Genomic DNA, 18,312 nt, shown 5'->3' on the forward strand with positions numbered 1-18,312 from the left:
GACGGGGAATTGACAAATCAGCTGCTACTTGGCTGAGTTATAGAACCGGTCAGCACACTTTATAGAGAAAAGTCCAGAGTCAGCTGAGTCTGTTGAGGAGAGCCAATCGGTCAAGAGGTTTACAGTTAACTGTCCAATCTTAATGTAATACTTATTCACATGTACCGTAGGTATTTAAAACATGAAATGAGAGCACTAAAAAATCCACAATGTCACAAGAAACATAGCAAACTACAAAGAGAACCAGGCACCTGTATCTGTACAGGTATCAGTTCAGTTCAATTCAAACCCCACTAGGGGCACTTCGTTAAGAGCAGCATGTTAAAACTACAAAACAAATACACACACAAAAACACACATAGTAGCATTGACAACACACAACCAGGAAAGTGCGCCAGGACAAGAGGAATGGGGATAAAGTGCATCACAGCTCAATATAAACCACACCGTGTTCAGGTGGGAAACTGGTATGTGAAGATCAATGTGTTTTGAAATGACTGACAAATTTATGTAAGCTGTTTTAAGTAAAAGAGAGAGCTCAAAGAAAAGTTAGATAACCTTTCTGCATTGAAATCTCTTAAAAACCACAAGAGGTTATAATTCTTGTTGAGTCATGTATTTGCACTAACTCAGGGCTTCCCAAACACTCATTTAGGATATTTGTGGCGGCCCGCCATGATAAAAATATCTGCGGCCACATAATGTTTCTATTTTTTTGGAGCTGGGCCATTCTTTAGGACCGCTATCGAAACATTTGGATCGTTTTATTATTGATTGCATCACACTGTCGGAGCGCAGAACGCACTCTGGGCAAAGACGAAGCAGCAGGAGTGAAAGTCAAACTTAACAGTTCATTATGCTGGGTCTAAAACTTTGCTTTTTGCAGCAGCTGCTGGACTGACATATCAATTATTAACCCCTCGTGATAGATTCTAGTTCTGTGAGAAACACTGCTACCAAAATGTTTCCACCAATGTTCAATTTTACATGACACGGTCCAGCCTGCTCCAGCCTTTGCTGTGCCAAACAGTTTTAGAGAAACATAGATTTTTAACAGGAAACTGCTGATTATCTGCTGAATATTTGGCTCCTGGTAAAAAAATCTCCTGAACAATAAACACTGACAGAATTATAACCAGGAGAAACTAACTGCAATGATGGCATAGCTGTCTTTTGTTATTATTTTGACCAAGACGCAGAGTAGCAGAAAATTACAAGTTGTACGTTTAGTTTGTAAAAAGGTCAAAATAAAGATGTAAGTTTAAAAATTAATACAAATAAATGCATGCAAAATGCTTTAAAAACATCAGACTGAAATATAAACTAAAAAAGTTAAAATGTTAGGTGTCCATTTAAGGATACCACTACCATCAGCTGCTCTTACAGCAGGTCTTTGGGAAGTCTGACCTAAATAGCTCAATAAGACCTCCGAAAGAGGATGTGCGAGCTGCACTGTTTACACAACACTGGGTGTCTGCATATACGGATGTGTCTGCAGGTGCAAACTGCTTAAAGTTTTTCGTCTGCACACAGACATCCACAAAAAGTAAAGCAAAGATCCACATGAACATGGTCGGACTTAACACATCACTGACCGTAATCACAATCGTGGATGTGGAAATCAAACATGTAATTTCAGCTTTATGATTTAAAGAGCTAAAAGCCGCTAAGAAATGTTACCAACCTGTACGTCAAGCCAGGAAAAGGCTTTTTTCAATTTTGTTCTGTTGATTTTTTTGGGTAAAATCTTTACGAAAACAAGCAACAAAAATGAGTGCAATATTTGCTCGTCTTCTGGTTTTAGTCAGCACTCAGGCAGCAGAGATCTGGATCAACTTTAACTGATTGATGACATTTTTGGTAAACAAGATAGAAGCAAGTCTGCTACAGATCAGATGTCTGTATCGATACCAAAAGTATTACCTACTACTACAAATAGTGCCACAGTATGCTTTTAAGTACACACACTGCTGGGAAATGTTTCCTACCTTGTTTTTAGGGCATGCATGGTCTTCATCAGACTTTGACAGCCTCACAGAGGTTTTTCGCAAAGCTTGATTAAGACCAGATAGCTAAAGTAGGGAGGGATTTCTTAAAAATCTACGGCTTAAGGTAAGAAATTTTTCAAGATTTTGGCTGGGACTTGTGACAAGGGAGTTTTTTTGGCGGGTCAGATGAAGATAAAACAGTGACAGCTGTTACAGTGAGAGAAATCTCATCGTATCTTTAGTGCTTTCCTTGTTTTCTGTCAATCTCATTCCTAAGAAATTTTCCAACGATCATTTTCACAAAATCTGTTGAGCATACTCCTCTCGATGTTTCTTAGGCTTTCACATACTTAGATTATATTTTCCATCTGGTTGTGTGTGTGTATTTATTTATTGAATGGTGACTGTTTTGTGACCTTTTATTTGGACACGTCTGCATCGGAGGGAAAATAAAAGTGGACATTTATAGCTGTGTCCTACCGAGGACATCTGCATCATCTGCTCTTCTTTCTGATTTAGCGAAATGATTGATTTCTTTTTGTAGTACAATTCATACTCTGCATCCCTTTGTGTACATTAGATCACTACATTGTTGCACTTTTTGGTAGGTTATGATACAAAAAGTTGGACTAAACTCAGGAATAAAATGATATTTGTTTTCAGTTCTAGCATGCAGGATTTAGTCAAAATGTCCAACACTAATGGCCATATCTAGAGCCAGTGTTTGGTTCATTTATTTTGGACTCCTGCAGAAATAACATGGTGAACTTCATGAAGGAAGACCAGGTTTGTAAGTAGATATAAACGGCTCATTTCAAGGTGACACAAATACAACAATTCTTACTGAATTCTTAGGTGATTATACGCTAATGAAAACGTACTCATTAATGTTAATATTTCATCTCTACTGATACAAAATCCTATAGAAAAGAGTGCACCTATGACACATGCATGCATGGTGCCGCACACGACAAAGAATTAGGACAAATGAATGATAAAATAATCGATAGTCGATAAGTAAGGCATTAAATTAATTGCCAACTAATCTGATAATGAATTAACTGGTTTTGAGGTTGTTGCTTTTTAACCATTTTCTGACATTTTAAATTCCAATCAACTGACTGATTAATCAAGAAAATAATCTACAGATTAACTGACAATGAAAATAATCATAAATTGCAGCCCTAGTTGTGGCTTGTATCTAAGGTTATGTAACCGCTGCTCCTTTTGTTGAAGTTCACACTGACAGCTGGCCACGGTGGGCATGAGCCTGGTTTTATCGTTGTTTAGCGATTGTAAAGTTTTACCTTTTTAGCTGTTCCAAAAAACTTAATGAATGTTTCGCTGTCTTTTCATCTTAACTATTTTACAGCTATTTATTTCATTTTCATTTGTATAGGGACAAGTATATAGCTTTAAACTTATGCCACATACCACAGCATTATTAATTAATTAGCAAGATAGTTTGAGGGAAAAATAATGTAATTCACTGCGAGGCTCAGAGGCTTTCAGTAGCTTCCAGCAAATTTTAAGGTGGAATGTTTTCTTGCATTTTACTCAGTGCGTGAGTTGATGTCTTAAATCAATCAACACGCCGTCAATATGAAGACTTTGACCATTACTTTTGTTTTTATTGTCTCTCTTATATGACAGACACTTCAGTGATGACTGGATCTTCGAGCCCTTCAAAAATGAATAAGTGAATAATAACCAGGTTTTCCCAACTGCAAATATTCTGTAACCTCACTTGGAGAAAATAAGAATAAAAAAGCTGAGGAGCTTCATTCTGGTGCGCTCTGGCAGCACTACACCCCTGACTAAGCTGGACTATAAGGTGCCACAGACTGTCAGACTGCTGTGTCCAAGAATGAACTTTCAAGAATAAAAAAAATAAAAAAACATTACATTTTTCCACTTATTTCAGATGGCTTTATATAACAGCATTGATCAATACAAATGTTAAGGCACTAACACATGGACTTAATCAAGAAAAAAGTCACAATAATAACCCTCTGGTAGCTGCAACACAAAAAAAAGAAGGTTGAAAAAACTTAAAGACTGACACATCCGTCTAATCAGAAACACAGGCTAAAACTGAGCTTTTGTTCTGCTACTTAAATGTTAAATCAGTTATCTAACGGAGGAACAAGAGGAACAAAACAATCTGCAAATGATTAAAGTAAACAGGCGAAAACCATTAAGCTGTTTTGTTTCTCAACTCCACACGATCAAAATACCGTTCAGCTATTGTTACTTGATGTGCGAAACATCAAACCCAGAACCTGCAGAGTACAAAGAAATGTGGAGAAACAGAAAAAGTAGGCAGAGATAACTTCTATTAGTACAACTTGTTAAAGTTATTGAGTGATGATGATGGCAAATTATTCAACTTGTCACAGTAATGACGTGCCAATCTGCAATTCAAAGTGCTGCTGAATAAGAGAAAGGTTTTTAAAGCAACACAGGCTCCTTTTTACAAACTACCAATGCGAGCGGGTGGATATGTTGAGTGTGTGAGAAAAGGCTGTGAGCAATGTGTTTAGGCTTATTTTTACTTTTCTAAAAAATCCATTTAACCTGTTTCAAATCCATCTTTTAAACGCCAGTGACATGAAATTAGTCATGATTCTCGCCCGGGCTAAATAAACATGACAAGCGCAAAATGGGAGGCCTGAGACGATGACATGGTTCAAATATTAGAAGCATCTGGCAGGCATTTGAGTAAATCAACGACAGATTTATCGGTGAAAGGAAGCGTCACTGCAGATAAGGGTGTGAGTGACATGAGCCTTTGGGTGCTCCAGAGAGCGATTCAGCATCATCGCCCTCCCTCGCATGACATGAGAGGTTCAGGGTGCAAATGCCAGCAAGAAAACAGCAGGCGTGAATTCCCAAACTCCCAAACACATCTATGAATTAGATGTAATTTTTGTGCTGATGATGACAGATAGAAACAAATAAATCTGACAGCGTCCTCGTCACGTAGCAGCTGACTGATGAATATTTGACTTTAGAGGCCGACGACCGAATGTCCCAAAAAGAGGTTGGTCCAAAGAAATAAAAATAAATGAGACTACGAGTATGCAGTCGCACAAGTGTAATCAAACTGTAAAAAAAATAAACTGTCGAACCAAAGTGCTGAATTTCAGCTCCGACCCGATGACGGCACAAGATGAAAATTCAGAGGCTCACCACTTCTCACCAAACACAGGCGTGTCTGCGCTAAACTGCATGAAACCATCCAATAGCTGTCGTGACATTTCACTCACTGAAATATAAATGCCAACCCGCTGGTGGCGGTTTAAAATCAGGGGATCCTAAAAGTCATTCGATAATCTCACTGCGAGGACTGTCTGTAATGTCGGTGCACACTTTGTGTCAATCTGTGTTGTAGATGTTGAGATATATCTGAACTGTTTTTTTTTTTGTTTTTTTTTGCCACACAGGCTTTCACTGAGGATATTTTTATAAGCAAACTACCTTTTAAATTTTTGTCTTTAAAATTAACTTCATGTATTTATCTATTGACTTTTTTCTTTTTTTATTTATGTGTTTTACTCTGTTTAACATGTTTTTTCTGCTTCTCATATCATTTCATTATTTTAAAAAATATCTATTTATTATTTTATTTTGTGCTGTTATCTTGTCATTTGCCTCTTAATTACAGTTTGAGTATTTTACCTATTTTTTTTTATTACTATTTTAATCTTATCTATTGATTTGTCTATCTATCTATCTATCTATCTATCTATCTATCTATCTATCTTTATATGTTTTATCCCGCCTCTGGTGTTCCCTCCTTCTTTCCTCAGTTCCTGGTTATGTTATTGAGTACTTGAATAATTGTTGCATTGGTGCAAAACATCAACATCGTAAGAGAAAATTAACTTTAAAATAATAACATAAACTGTCATAGCAGTTATATTCTGCTATTGTTTTATTGTGAGGTTAGGTATTTTTTTTATTTATTGTGCTATTTAGACATTTTAAAGTTTAAGAGAGAGTCAGGGCAGAAAGAATTTCACTGCATGAATGCACAGTGTACTTTTTTATGTATATACTTGAATTTGAAGCAAGTATCACAAAAAATTAATAAACAAAGACATAATAGAATTGCAATAAAAATTTGAAAAATACTATAAGAATATGTATAATGTGCCTGAATTAAAATGAAAAGAGCTGTGCTGTCTTTTAGAAGAGGTAGTTTGTGTATGAATTTGCAAAATTATTCAAGGTGTAAGCGAAGGTTCAGAGTAGTAAATATAAAAGAACACAGAATATTTTAGACTTTTTTTGGCTCCTATTTCAGAGTAGGTACTCTGAGCAAGAGGAACCAGGAGTGAATTAAGTCTACTGTGATTGGTTTAACACATGAGTCAGTGCAAAACCAGCAACCACTGTTTTTATAAACCTGTCAGCTGTGTAAACAACTGACAACACAAGACACAAACAACAGCTCTTCATGAAAAATTTGGTAGAAAACATGAAAAAAATGGACAGAAAGTAAAGTCCAGGCTTAATAAGCATATATGTAATGGTGAAAATGCAATTTTGACTCGTTAAAGCAAAGTGACATTACTATACCAGCTGCTGGCGGGCTTACAGTGAGTCACTTCAGTATTTATTTTGCACTGTAAAATCTGACAAGTTGATTTTACTTAAAATGATCCTGGAAACTGATTGCCTTGAAAAAGGAAAGTAAATTTAACTCTTAATCATAAATCAAGTTTCCTTTATACATACAGTGTTAACCTTTTTTTTAAATTTCCTTTTGTGAAGTTGTTGCAACTTAAAAATTGACAGGTGAAATTACCTTGTTCTTTCTAAGTGTTAGCAACTTAAGTAAACCAAGTTAGTCTGATTTAACTTGATCATCCCAAAGAGGATATAGCAAACGATGAAGTTAGGAAATGTGCGAGTTCTGTTTTGTTGACTTGTCAAAATATACAAAGAATAAACAAATATGACAAATATGACTAGTTTACCCATAAAATACAGATATATAGCACAGTAAATCTAGTCTACTTAAGTTGCTAAAACTTAGAAAGACTGATTTAATTTAACTTGTCACTTTTCTTTTTTTTTTAACTTTTTTTTTCTTTTGGCTTTTGCCTCTTTTGGAGATAGTACAGCTTAAGCATGAAAGGGAAAGAGAGAGAGGGGATGACATACAGCAAAGGGCCGAGGTCGGAATCGAACCCGCAGCTGCCATAGTAAGGACTTACCCTCTGTTTATGAGGCGCCCACTTGGCGTCCCTAACTTGTCATTTTTAAGTTGCAACAACTCGACCAAATCAACCACAAGTGCTATTTTGTTGACAACTGGACTTGTTTCAGTTCCTTGATCCCCATACACAGAGGTTATATCCTCGCCGCAGTGGCCGCGGGTTTGATCCCTGCCTCGGCCCTTTGCTGCATGTCGCCCGCTCTCTCTCCCCCTTTCACGCTCTGACTGTCCTGTCCATTAAAGGCAATAAAAAAGCCCCTAAAAATCATCTTTTTTTTAAAAAAAAAGAAGCTTCTTCAGTTCTAACCTGCTTGAAGGGAGTTGCAAGCTTCAAACTCTGTGCTGGTGTGTGCTACAGAGTCGTTAAGGACACTCGTGCGTCTTTGACCAAAGCAGCATTCGTGAGGGTTGCTGCGGCTGTAGCACACACAGATGCAGAGTCTAAAGCTTGCATCTCCCTTTCAGTTGGTTAGAAATGAAGAAGCTTCTTGGATGAGAAGCGAAATGTCTTCAAGGAACTGAAACAAGACCAGCTGCCAACGAAATAGCAGCTATGGATACCATGACCTGGATGACATGTCCACAAAATTAAGTAAATACTAACTCAATTAAATTTTATGTAAACATAACAGTAAGATATAATGTAAACATCAATCAAGATTAAAAGTTATATTTACTTTCTTTTTTTTACAGTTTTTTACAGTGTAGGGGTTATGAATGCGAGCAGAGGAAAAGCCCTTAAAAATATGTAGTTTTCGGGGGAACTGGTCCAAAAGCGGCTATGTAATGCACATATACAAATATGAAAAGGTAAATGTAACGCGTAACGTCTACTGGTGGTGTGGGGGGGGGGGTTAAGAGTCCACATCAGTGGGGGTCCCGGGCCTTGTTGATGAGGCCAGCTGCGTTTGGGACAAAGCTGTCCTTGTGGAGGTTTTGGTCTTGATTGGCCGCAGCCTCCTGCCAGAGGGGAGTGTTTCAAAGCTTTTGTGTCTGGGGGTGGAGTGGTTGACCACAATCACAATCACTGGATATATTACAACTGAATAACTCACTTAAATGGTTACAACTCATCCCGAGGGGAATGTAAATGTTTGGAGGAAATTTCATGGCAATCAATCCAGTAGTAGTTGGACATTTCTGTATGACAGACATTGCCAGCCCTGGAGCCACGCCACTACGTTGTCTATTAAAAAAAACAATGTACTGGACTGGGGCGACCTCTTTTAATTTATGTCTTTTGAAAAGAAATATCAATCAAGATTCCTGAATGATGACAGCCCCCCAAAATAAAACAAAAACAAAAAAATTTAAAGACAGCAAAGCTTTTAAACAACAGTCAACAAAAGTGGTCAAATTAAAAAAACTGACAGTCAAAAAATAGAAAATTGTGTCCAAGAAAAGAAGGACTGTATATTAGGATATTAGAGACTTAGTAGGAGAACGTCGCCCCCGTCTGAAACACCAGGCAGTGTGAGGTTAAATTCCTGGTTACACATACCCACAGGCTCAGGGATTTGTTCGTTCCCAGGGAAGGAAACACTGACAACGGCGAGCTTGTGTTTGGTAAGAACATGCAGATCTGTTCTTGACCCTCACTCTAAATCAGTTTTCCATATGGCAGAGGCAGAGGGGGTCTGAATGAGACTCCCGTTTATACAGACGTCAGCTTTTCAGAACGTCCGCTGCTTTACTCTGCAGACGCACTGCGCCTCGGCTCAGCTTTGTGAGGACGAGATGTGCACGGACAATAAACTAGAGATGCTGACAAATCACATGTGCATCCAATACGCTGCAGTTAACATTCGAAAATAAAGGCCTAACTGAAGAACTTACTGCACAGTGATGGTGCATGGGACAGGGGGGGATGCTGGATCCTTAGGTTGATATTTGCAGGCTCCAAAAACTCAAGCGCAAATTCAACACGCTCCAGCTGATCCCTGTATTAACAATAAATAGACCAAAAAGTTTTCTTTGTAATGTATTAACTGTCCTTGAATAATAATATTTCCATGTCTCACTCCAATAATAGCTGCTGCTGAACTACATCCTGCGGTTTGAGTTGCACAACTCCATAGAAACGGTAAAAGCAGAAGACAGAAACATTACTTTAGACATAAAAGTGGGAGGTATAGTACAGGCTGAATAATATCCCCAGAGCTCCAATTTTCATATTGACCTCACAGTGTCCCGTTTGCGCTTAACTTTCACTGTTGGGAACACTTTAACAGGCACACTTGGGCCTGTAAAATCTAGGTGCGCTGCATGAAAAGGGAAACAGTAATTCAAACTGTGGACGACGCTTCAGTGAAATAACGTCATGGAGAAGTAAGCAGTGAGAACGTGAGCCAAAAAATCCTCGGAGGTGAACACTTTTCATCATCCATCTTCTGAGAATGTAGACCTTTCCGGTATTTTTTGGTGCAAGGAATTTCAGGCTGGCGCTCAGGAGGAAATAATTAAACCCAGAGTGAGAGTGTGTGTGTCTGTGTGTGTGTGTGTGTATGTCATCTTGCATTGTGTTTTGGTGTATGAGCTTAGCAGTGTCTTCCAGGAGCGCTCCCAGCTCTGAGCGGAGAAAAAAAAAAATCTACTCTACATAATGACTATCTGTCTGTAAATTGTTACGAGGGGGATCTGTTTACATTTCAACATGGATGAAGGAGTTCCTCACACACACACACACACACACACACACACACACACACACACACACACACACACACACACACACACACACACACACACGGTCCTTCAGGACCACGTGTGTGTACACAAACCGACTGCAGTCCATCCCCCGCTCCACTGAAAAGCTGCTACCTTGTTCCACGGCTGAACTTTCTCCTCCGCTGTCTGGCAGACTGTAAAACGTACTGGGCCGTTGTAAATGTACTGTAAAATGAGTTCTCTTCCCAGTCTTAAGAAAAACCGCCTTCCTTAACAACGCTGTTATGTTACTGGGAAGAAAAATGTGTGGGAAGAAGAGTTTAGATCAGAGCCATCTTTTTCTCACCAGGAGAGGTTAGCAGAGAAAGTCCACTCATTTCTAATTACTGCAGCTGCACACACACACACACACACACACACACACACACACACACACACACATCAGAGAGCTGCAGCTTAATTACATAATGGATGTTAACAAGCCTTTATTCAGAACAACTCAACTCCTGCTGTTGCCACATGCCAAGTTTAAACCTATTACAATTCAATTCAAAATATACCTCTTTTAAGTTTCCCTTTTTGACAATTACGCATGAAACACACCTCAGGTGAACCATTTTGATGTTACTGAGTGCGGCTACATGGACATGAATAACCCAGTTATGATCATTTTCGGGGTATGGTGTTGACACAAGCGCCAAGAAATCAGGTGATTTATATTCCCCAAATACTTTTTCCTTTAGAGCACACAACACAGCATAGTGTTTACATGCCCGAATGGGATACTCCCACAACCCGGATCATAAACAGGTTATTCAAGTCCATGTAAAAAACACCCAATGAATATGAATAAGGCTTAGTCTTGTCAGCAAAATCTAGTTTAATATGCCAATAATTCTAAAAACTAAAAAAAGGAATTAACACAATAAGAAGCGGTGACATATGCATAAAGAAAAACCACAAACTATTTTTTTTTTTGTCATTTTACACTGATGTCAGGGTGAAATCCCTTCACATAGTCTTTCATAAACCTACATTAGGGATTAATGAAGTATTTTGCTGCTGGAAAGATGTTTTTTTCATAAAACTATGTACTTTTTACGCAGTAGAAAAATGCAAATACTTTTGGTGCTATATGACCAGAGATAACAGAGAAAAAGGACTGTGGTGTTGGCTTTTGCTCAAGAGACAGAAAATGTAGAATTACCAAAATTCACCAGGCCAATAAAACGCTCAAACTGTCATAAACACAACGTGAGCTCGTGTGTTATAAAACACAGGGAATAATAAGGCTGGTAAAAAGCTATCTCAAATTAATGTTACAGTAACAGGTTAGGCAGGATTCCATTAATATTCAAACTGCACAAACTGAACTTGCAAATATAAAAATGCCTAAGGAAAAAAAAGTCAATTTATTGCAAAAACGTTTTTATGTTTGCATGGGATGGTATTTGAAAAAGACATATAACGAAAAACTGCAATGACACGTATTCACTTCCATATAGGTCACATGATGCTGTGCACTTGTCAGCATGAACTGCCTCCCTCATGATGCAGCAGGAGCTACAAGAGCTGTTATTGCATCACGTAACTCTGAGAAAGTTGAGCAGATTATCATTAAATATTAAATCCAGAATTCCTCTGTGAAATTTTGGACAAAAACCTTCCAGAAATCCCTCATATGTGGCCGCTCCCATGTATAGGGGGCTTGCATTTCCTTTATCGCTGCATAACATGCCTACGTCGCCTTCGATTAAAAATAATGACGGCTGCAACAGAAATGAACCTGCTCATGTTTTGAACATCCATCGCCATGCTTCTGCTTGAGAAGTCGCAAAACATTACTCAGTGGAAACACAGTCATCTCGTGATGTGTTTTGTTGACATCTCTAAAATCTTGCTCAAGTTTTGTGCAAATCTATAATTGAAACAAACCTACTGACTGTTTCATGACATTTCCTTCAAAACAAAGTGTGAAATCTGTCAGGTCAATAAGAATAGAAATGTTTTGTTTGGGCATTCAGGACTGAGATATGAGGCTGTACTTGGGGATTTTGATGTCATGTAACAAAGGTGTCCAAAATGAAATGTGACGCTCATGTGGTCACAGTATGGCCCGAGTATGCACCTGCTTGTTTGCAACGTACAAGCAGGTAACTCTCACCACTCTGCCATGCAGACAAATTACTGTTCTCAGATACGGCCTTGAAAACGCAGTAATTCATGACAGTGTGTGTTCATCCTGTTAATTCTTTGACAGCTGCGTTTTGATTTATGGCCTCCTTTAAAAACCATTTTGCTGATGATCTGATGACATGACAATCAATTAAAAAGCTATCAGTTTCAGGCATGTGCAGTCCCATCTCTACAGGCCTTTTTTGTCAGCAGTTTAAATGCATTATGCATTTTTTTTTTAATTTCACCAGTATATAACACCACTGAGTTCATGTGTGCATCCATTCGGTGAACACATTTAGGAGGAGATAAGCACATTCTAGTACATCACAAACTCAGCTAAAAAAAAATCCCCCGTCACGCATCTAAATACACTCAGTGGCCACTTTATTCGGTACACCGAGCTCAACCGAACTGCATTGCATAATATAGAGAGATGTTTGTTATTTTGACTAATCGAGATCACACATGAGTGAATTCAGCCGACTGACCACTGCCTGTCGAGTTGATATTTGTGCTGAATGTGGGCAGTGCCGGGTGTGACGCATCCAGAAAAGCTGGCTTATGTTAACTAGATTGCTAATAAATGCAGCGAAATATGATGTTAATGATACAAGTTTCCATTTTCTTAAATATTCACGCCTACGTCCCTTCTCACTGGCCGCCAGGGAGCATCTCCTATTTGAGTTAGTTTGTCATTTTTATGACCAATATCATAAATATCCACTAGTTAAACACAGAAACAATCAGTGTTTTCTCCACACGCTTCTGTTATTGGTCAAAGTGTAACGCTACATAAAAATGCAAATTTGCTTCACCGAAAAACTTGCTTTTAACCCCGTCGCTCGCTTTTCATAGAAATGCAACGTTAATTTTGCAAATGTGTGACGGTACCCTAAAGCCTGCAGACTGTGAGAATTTTGCAATCTTATATGTTTCGTGTGAGCTACATATGGATCTTAATAAACATGAGTACGACATCGAGTTTGATGTCTGCAGACGGTGCAATGACACCTTTTGAACTGAAGGCTGAGACTTATGTCCATCGATGTCAATACACAAGAAAAAGCCATCAATGTGTGTCATCTACGCCACTGTTGTGGTGAGAAAAAAATGCGAACAAACATGAATCAAGCCATAGTTATAGCAGAATTTTTGTGATTCGAAAAAAGTCTGAAGCAGAGGAGGAGGAGGGGGACAATGTGGACGCGGATAACAGCCGTCCTTGAACCTCTCTCTCTGTTTTAAAACCACAACCAAAGATATCGCCACGCTTCTTTCTCGTTGCTCATATTTCGCCTGGGACAGCCCAAAATCAGTGTCACACAATACAACAACCCCAAAACCTTCATCCTCCAAAATGACCAAACACTTGAATCAACGCGTCTCTAAACAGTTTCAACAAAAACTAAACACTATAACGTTCATGAACGGAGGATTGTTGGCAGAACTGCGTTAGGCTCCACTAGTTTAACTGTACCTGAAACGGTAATATAAGTGTATTTCTGTGTATATTTATGAGTGCATTTTAATTATTTTCTTAATTGGTGTATTTTATTAATCTATTTATTCATTTTATTATTTATTTTTATCATTTATTTATTTTTTATTCTGCCCTGGCCATATTTAATTCTATTACTAGTACTATTATTTCTGTGTTTACTGCAAATATTGTTCGAACAGCATTTATTCATATTGGGATGGGTTGGTGTTGTTATTTTTGTTTTGTGACGGTTCCTCTCTTTTGTTTGGCTTTAGTTCGGTATTACTTTTTTACTTCTGCGAGAAACTCCTCTTGCTTCTACTTGGCCTTGTTTGTCAAAGCACTTTGTAAACTCTGTTTTTAAAGGTGCTATATAAATAAAGTTAATATTATTATTATTATTATTATTATCATTTATGTAGGTCGAATCCCAGTGGAGCATCTATAGCAGCTATGTGGTCCCCAAAAACAGTATATTGCACAAAATTCTAAAATACAGTTTCACTAATTTGATTTGATAATATCAAGGCGAGACTCACCATTGAGGAAAAGCTCTTCTTGAATTGCTTGTCTGGCAGCAGATGAGAAGCAGCGTTTTTTCAGCCACTCGGCGTCGAACACACTGGTGTGCTGGTCGGGCCACACAATGGACACCTGTGGACGGACAAAAAGCTCATTGATCCCATATGCCCAAAATGTTTTAGTTGTTTTCCCCCCATGTTTCCTTTTTTTTAAGTTTTGCTTTCATAAGGGCACCGTCTCTCTTTCAAGTTTACACTCTTCTTTATTGACTGGTAATGATGTGGTCAAATATTTACTGGGAATTCTGTTTGTCTGCCTTTTTAGGGGCTTTTTGTGACTCGAAAACTGACAAAGAAAAAGGAAAGGAAGACATCCTACTTTTACCATCTGTTTTTTTAATATTGGCAGGGGTTTTTGGCCAATGCCACAATCTAATGTTTTCTATGGACAGAGGAAAGCATGAAATTGTAATTCTTCCGGTAGTTTAAATATATGTTTCCAATAATACATTATCCAGTAAATCTTGGTAAAGGAACACGAGACATAACAGGAATCTTAATACATTTTTATTTATCAACAGAAGCAAAGCGCACACAGTTGACAGGTCAGAGGAGTCGGTTTATAACTGTGTCCCACTTCAGGGGCCAAACCATCTAAAGGACGCAGCTCACATAAGGTTGTTCTTTTGGACGACTTAAAGGTCAGACTGCATGTCTGCTTCTGACAAAATTAGATTGCCTGACCGTTTACCACCAGGCCGTCGCCCTAAAACGGTCAATATTGTAAAAGTCACTCCTTAACTGGAATAAGTTTCATGATATTAAAGTACAGTTTGAGTTTTGTTGTTTAACTTTAACTCACAGTGATAAACAAAAACTGCCCAGTCACGTCAAAAATGGCTGAGGAAACACAGCGTCACTTACAAGAATATTTGGTGTTAAAACAATAAGAATGTATAGGAGTGTACATGGTAGGACTGCGACTAACAATTATCTTTATTATTAATTAATCTGCTGATTATTTTCTTGATCAATTAATTGTTGAGTCTTTATGGCACCAGTGAACAGTGAAAAACATTTATGAATGTCAGTAAAAAAAAAAATTTGAGAGGCCGAGTTGACATCACAAAATCTCGTTTTTTGTCCAGGCAACGCTGAAAAAAAAAAACTCATAGAAATCCAAATTATTAAAAAGGAAGAAAAGACAAAGCAGTCAGTTCTTCCATTTAAGAAGCTGAGTAAAAAGTTAGTCATTTCTGCTTGTAAAATGTTTTAAACGGTAAAAAAAAAAAAATTAAAAATCTAAGAAACATCCTAAAATCCTACCAACGCCCTATAATTCTGGAAACATGTATGGTGCTGCTGCGACTGGCCCCTGGCCTCCTGTCATTTTGAAAATGTGGCCCCCAAGCAAAACCGGTTTAGCATCCCTTTACTAGACCTTTTAAATAGAATATCACAGTGAGTATTTGGCCCCCCAAAAAAAACACAGTCAGATAATGGCAGCATCCTTACCTTGTTGTCATTGGTGACCTCGACAACGTCGACCCCTGTGTGGACATCTAGATCAGACATCAGCAGTTTCCGGGCCTGAGCCGACTCCAGGGTACACAGTGGACACTGGCAGTTGTCCCTCAGCCAAGTGAACGGGTACAGACTGTGGCCGCCGTCCTCCCACTCCACCTCCATCATCCTCTCCTCGTCCAGAGCCCGGACGTGCCTCACTGAGTGGCCGGCCAGAGGGAGCGGGGCCGACCCCAGTGTGTGCTGCCCACGGAGCCGCATTGAAGTCAGACATGAGGGTAGTGGACCTGCAGACCTCCCGGGTCGACGACAAGCCCTCAGAGCCTGACAGGCCATGGCAGAGGCGCTCCTCTGCAGCGCAGGCAGAGCGAGACGTGCAAATGTACTCATCCACATCTCTGAATGCTTCTTTTCAAGCAACTACGTTGATAAGAAGGGGCCCCCAAATCTGTAGTTAAAAGAGAAAGAGAAGCAGTATCATAAGAAAATGGGTGTAAAATAAACCTAATTTATCAAGTCACCAAAATAAGGTGTCTCTTACTATACTTATAATACTGAAGTTAGCCATATAATCAAAATTATCTATATTATATTATATTATTATATATTATATATTATTATTATTATTATTTATTATTATTTTTATTATTATTATTATTATATATTATTATATATTATTATTATTACAATACAACAACAGTGCTCCCTATTTAATTATAGATCTTTTTATTATTATTATTATTATTATTATTATATATTTTATTTTTGTATTTATCCTTATTACTATTTATTACAATACAACAACTCTCCCACATTCTTACCTGCATCTTGTTTAATCTGTATATCTTTGATTTTTTTTCTGGTATATCTTTGATTTTTGTATTTAAAACCTGTACATTTTTTTTTCTTCTTCTTTGATACATGCCTATTTTTGCATTTTTTTGTATATTTTATATTTTGTATATATTGATATTTTATATATTTTTTCTGTACACACGGCTGCTGTGACAAGTTAGTTTCCCACAAGTGGGATAAATAAACGTGTCTAAGTCTAAGTCTAATTTTTAGGTAATTATCTTGTATTTTTTTTTTTTTTTGCAGTTTTTTCAGTTGCTTATTGCCTTTTCCATATTTTTAAAAGAAATCAAGCCAATTTGCTCCAGTTTCAAAGAGTTAATTAACCATCATGAAGGCTGTCAGTTAATCAGGTTGTCGATTAACACAAAACTAATCACTGCAGCTCTCATTATCCCAGAAAGAGTTGATTTGTTATTGATTTCATTCATTCAGTGTGACCATCTGTTTGTATGGCTTCTGTGCAGCCTTCAAAGTCCGGTGTGTGCTCTGTCCTCTTTGTTAAAGTGTGGGTGTCTGCTTGCTTACCTGTTTGTTTCGGGTTTGAAAGCAGCAGCCTCCACTATCTCTTCATATCTCTTTAAAAACTGCTTTAAAAATCTCCGGTTTACTTTCACTATCGGCTCAGCTGCACCAGCTGTGACATCACTAGCAGCGGGTGTTTTTGAGTTAGCACAAAACAAACCGTCACATTCACAGAAAAACACGCAGAAACAGAGTAAATTAAAGCTGCCTGTCGTGAATTAACCACACTGAGGGTTACAGCCGCTTAAATAACACGTTTACCCGGCAGCCTTTTGTTTACATGTTCAGTCGTAAAGTCTTTGGCTTTGAGGAAGCTAAACTGTCTGTTAGCTAACTGTTAGCTGGTTAAACACACGGGCTCCTCCTGTTTACATCCACTTTGAGCTGTAAAGCTAACAGAGAAGCTAACCGCGCTTCACAGCTGGTTTTTAGCCTCAAAGTTTCTGAATCAAAGTGCCGTCATTAAAACAGTTACAGCCACAGACCTGCAGACTAATGTCTGGACGATGGATCCTCTTCCCCCCACGCTCCGTCAACACAAGCCGGCTGTCACTGAGAGACAGCAGGGAAAGTGGGTGAAAGGTTGACCGGGAGGCTGGACTGGATGACATAATCACTACAAGTGCATGAACGTTGCTCTACTTTTCAGTCCCATCTGATAACGACAGCTGAGCCAGCACGGCTGCGTTTAACACGCAATAAAGCCTCTACGTGCTGTTTGACAAATGCAAAATGAGTGTTTCTCTTTTGTTTGCTGCTGTGTTGAAAGTATTGAGGGGGATGCTGAAACATCAAGTGATTCTGAGGGGGACAGTCTTTAGATTATGTCCCATTGACAATTTATTGGTATTTTAACAACAGAGTCAATAGTGATATTCAACTTTTTTTCTGTTTTGACTGAGGGCCACTTTTGCAAAACTATGCTAGGATTTGGATTTAGGTTGAAACATTCATCCTTTTTATTATTGGTGTCTTCTAGTAGTTAATGATGTAAAAGTAAGATTAAATATGTCCTTATGTCAGGGGCTGGCCGTAGCACCTCCACACGTTTCAAGGATCTGAGGACATTTATAGGATTTTCAGACGTTTCTTAGGTTTCATGATATTTCTAGGATTCTAGGACGTTTCTTGGATTTTAGGACTTTTTTGGTGAGGGGATTTTAGGACATTACTGGGATTTAAGGATGTTACTTGTTTTCAGATGTTTCTTGGGTTTCAGGATATTTCTAGGATTCTAGGATTTTTTTTTTGTGGATTTTAGGACTTTTTTTGATGAGGGGATTTGAGGACATTACTGGGATTTGAGGACATTTCTGGGATTTGAGGACATTTCTAGGATTTTAGGAT

General features: G+C 38.2%; 1 protein-coding gene across 1 annotated transcript in view; it reads right to left on the reverse strand.

Moving 5' to 3' along the window:
* bbox1 (butyrobetaine (gamma), 2-oxoglutarate dioxygenase (gamma-butyrobetaine hydroxylase) 1) overlaps positions 1-17,638 on the reverse strand; it is a 35,303-nt gene extending 17,665 nt beyond the window's left edge. The window contains exons 1-3 of the mRNA XM_042490655.1: positions 17,451-17,638; positions 15,577-16,033; positions 14,080-14,194 (exon numbers count right to left, since the gene is read on the reverse strand). Of these exons, the coding sequence (XP_042346589.1) occupies positions 14,080-14,194; positions 15,577-15,981 (520 nt within the window). The 5' untranslated portion in view covers positions 15,982-16,033; positions 17,451-17,638. The remainder of the gene's footprint in view (positions 1-14,079; positions 14,195-15,576; positions 16,034-17,450) is intronic.
* Between the last annotated feature and the right edge of the window lie 674 nt (positions 17,639-18,312).

The sequence above is a fragment of the Plectropomus leopardus genome, chromosome 1 (genome assembly GCF_008729295.1).
Source record: "Plectropomus leopardus isolate mb chromosome 1, YSFRI_Pleo_2.0, whole genome shotgun sequence".
In the NCBI taxonomy this organism is placed as follows: domain Eukaryota; kingdom Metazoa; phylum Chordata; class Actinopteri; order Perciformes; family Serranidae; genus Plectropomus; species Plectropomus leopardus.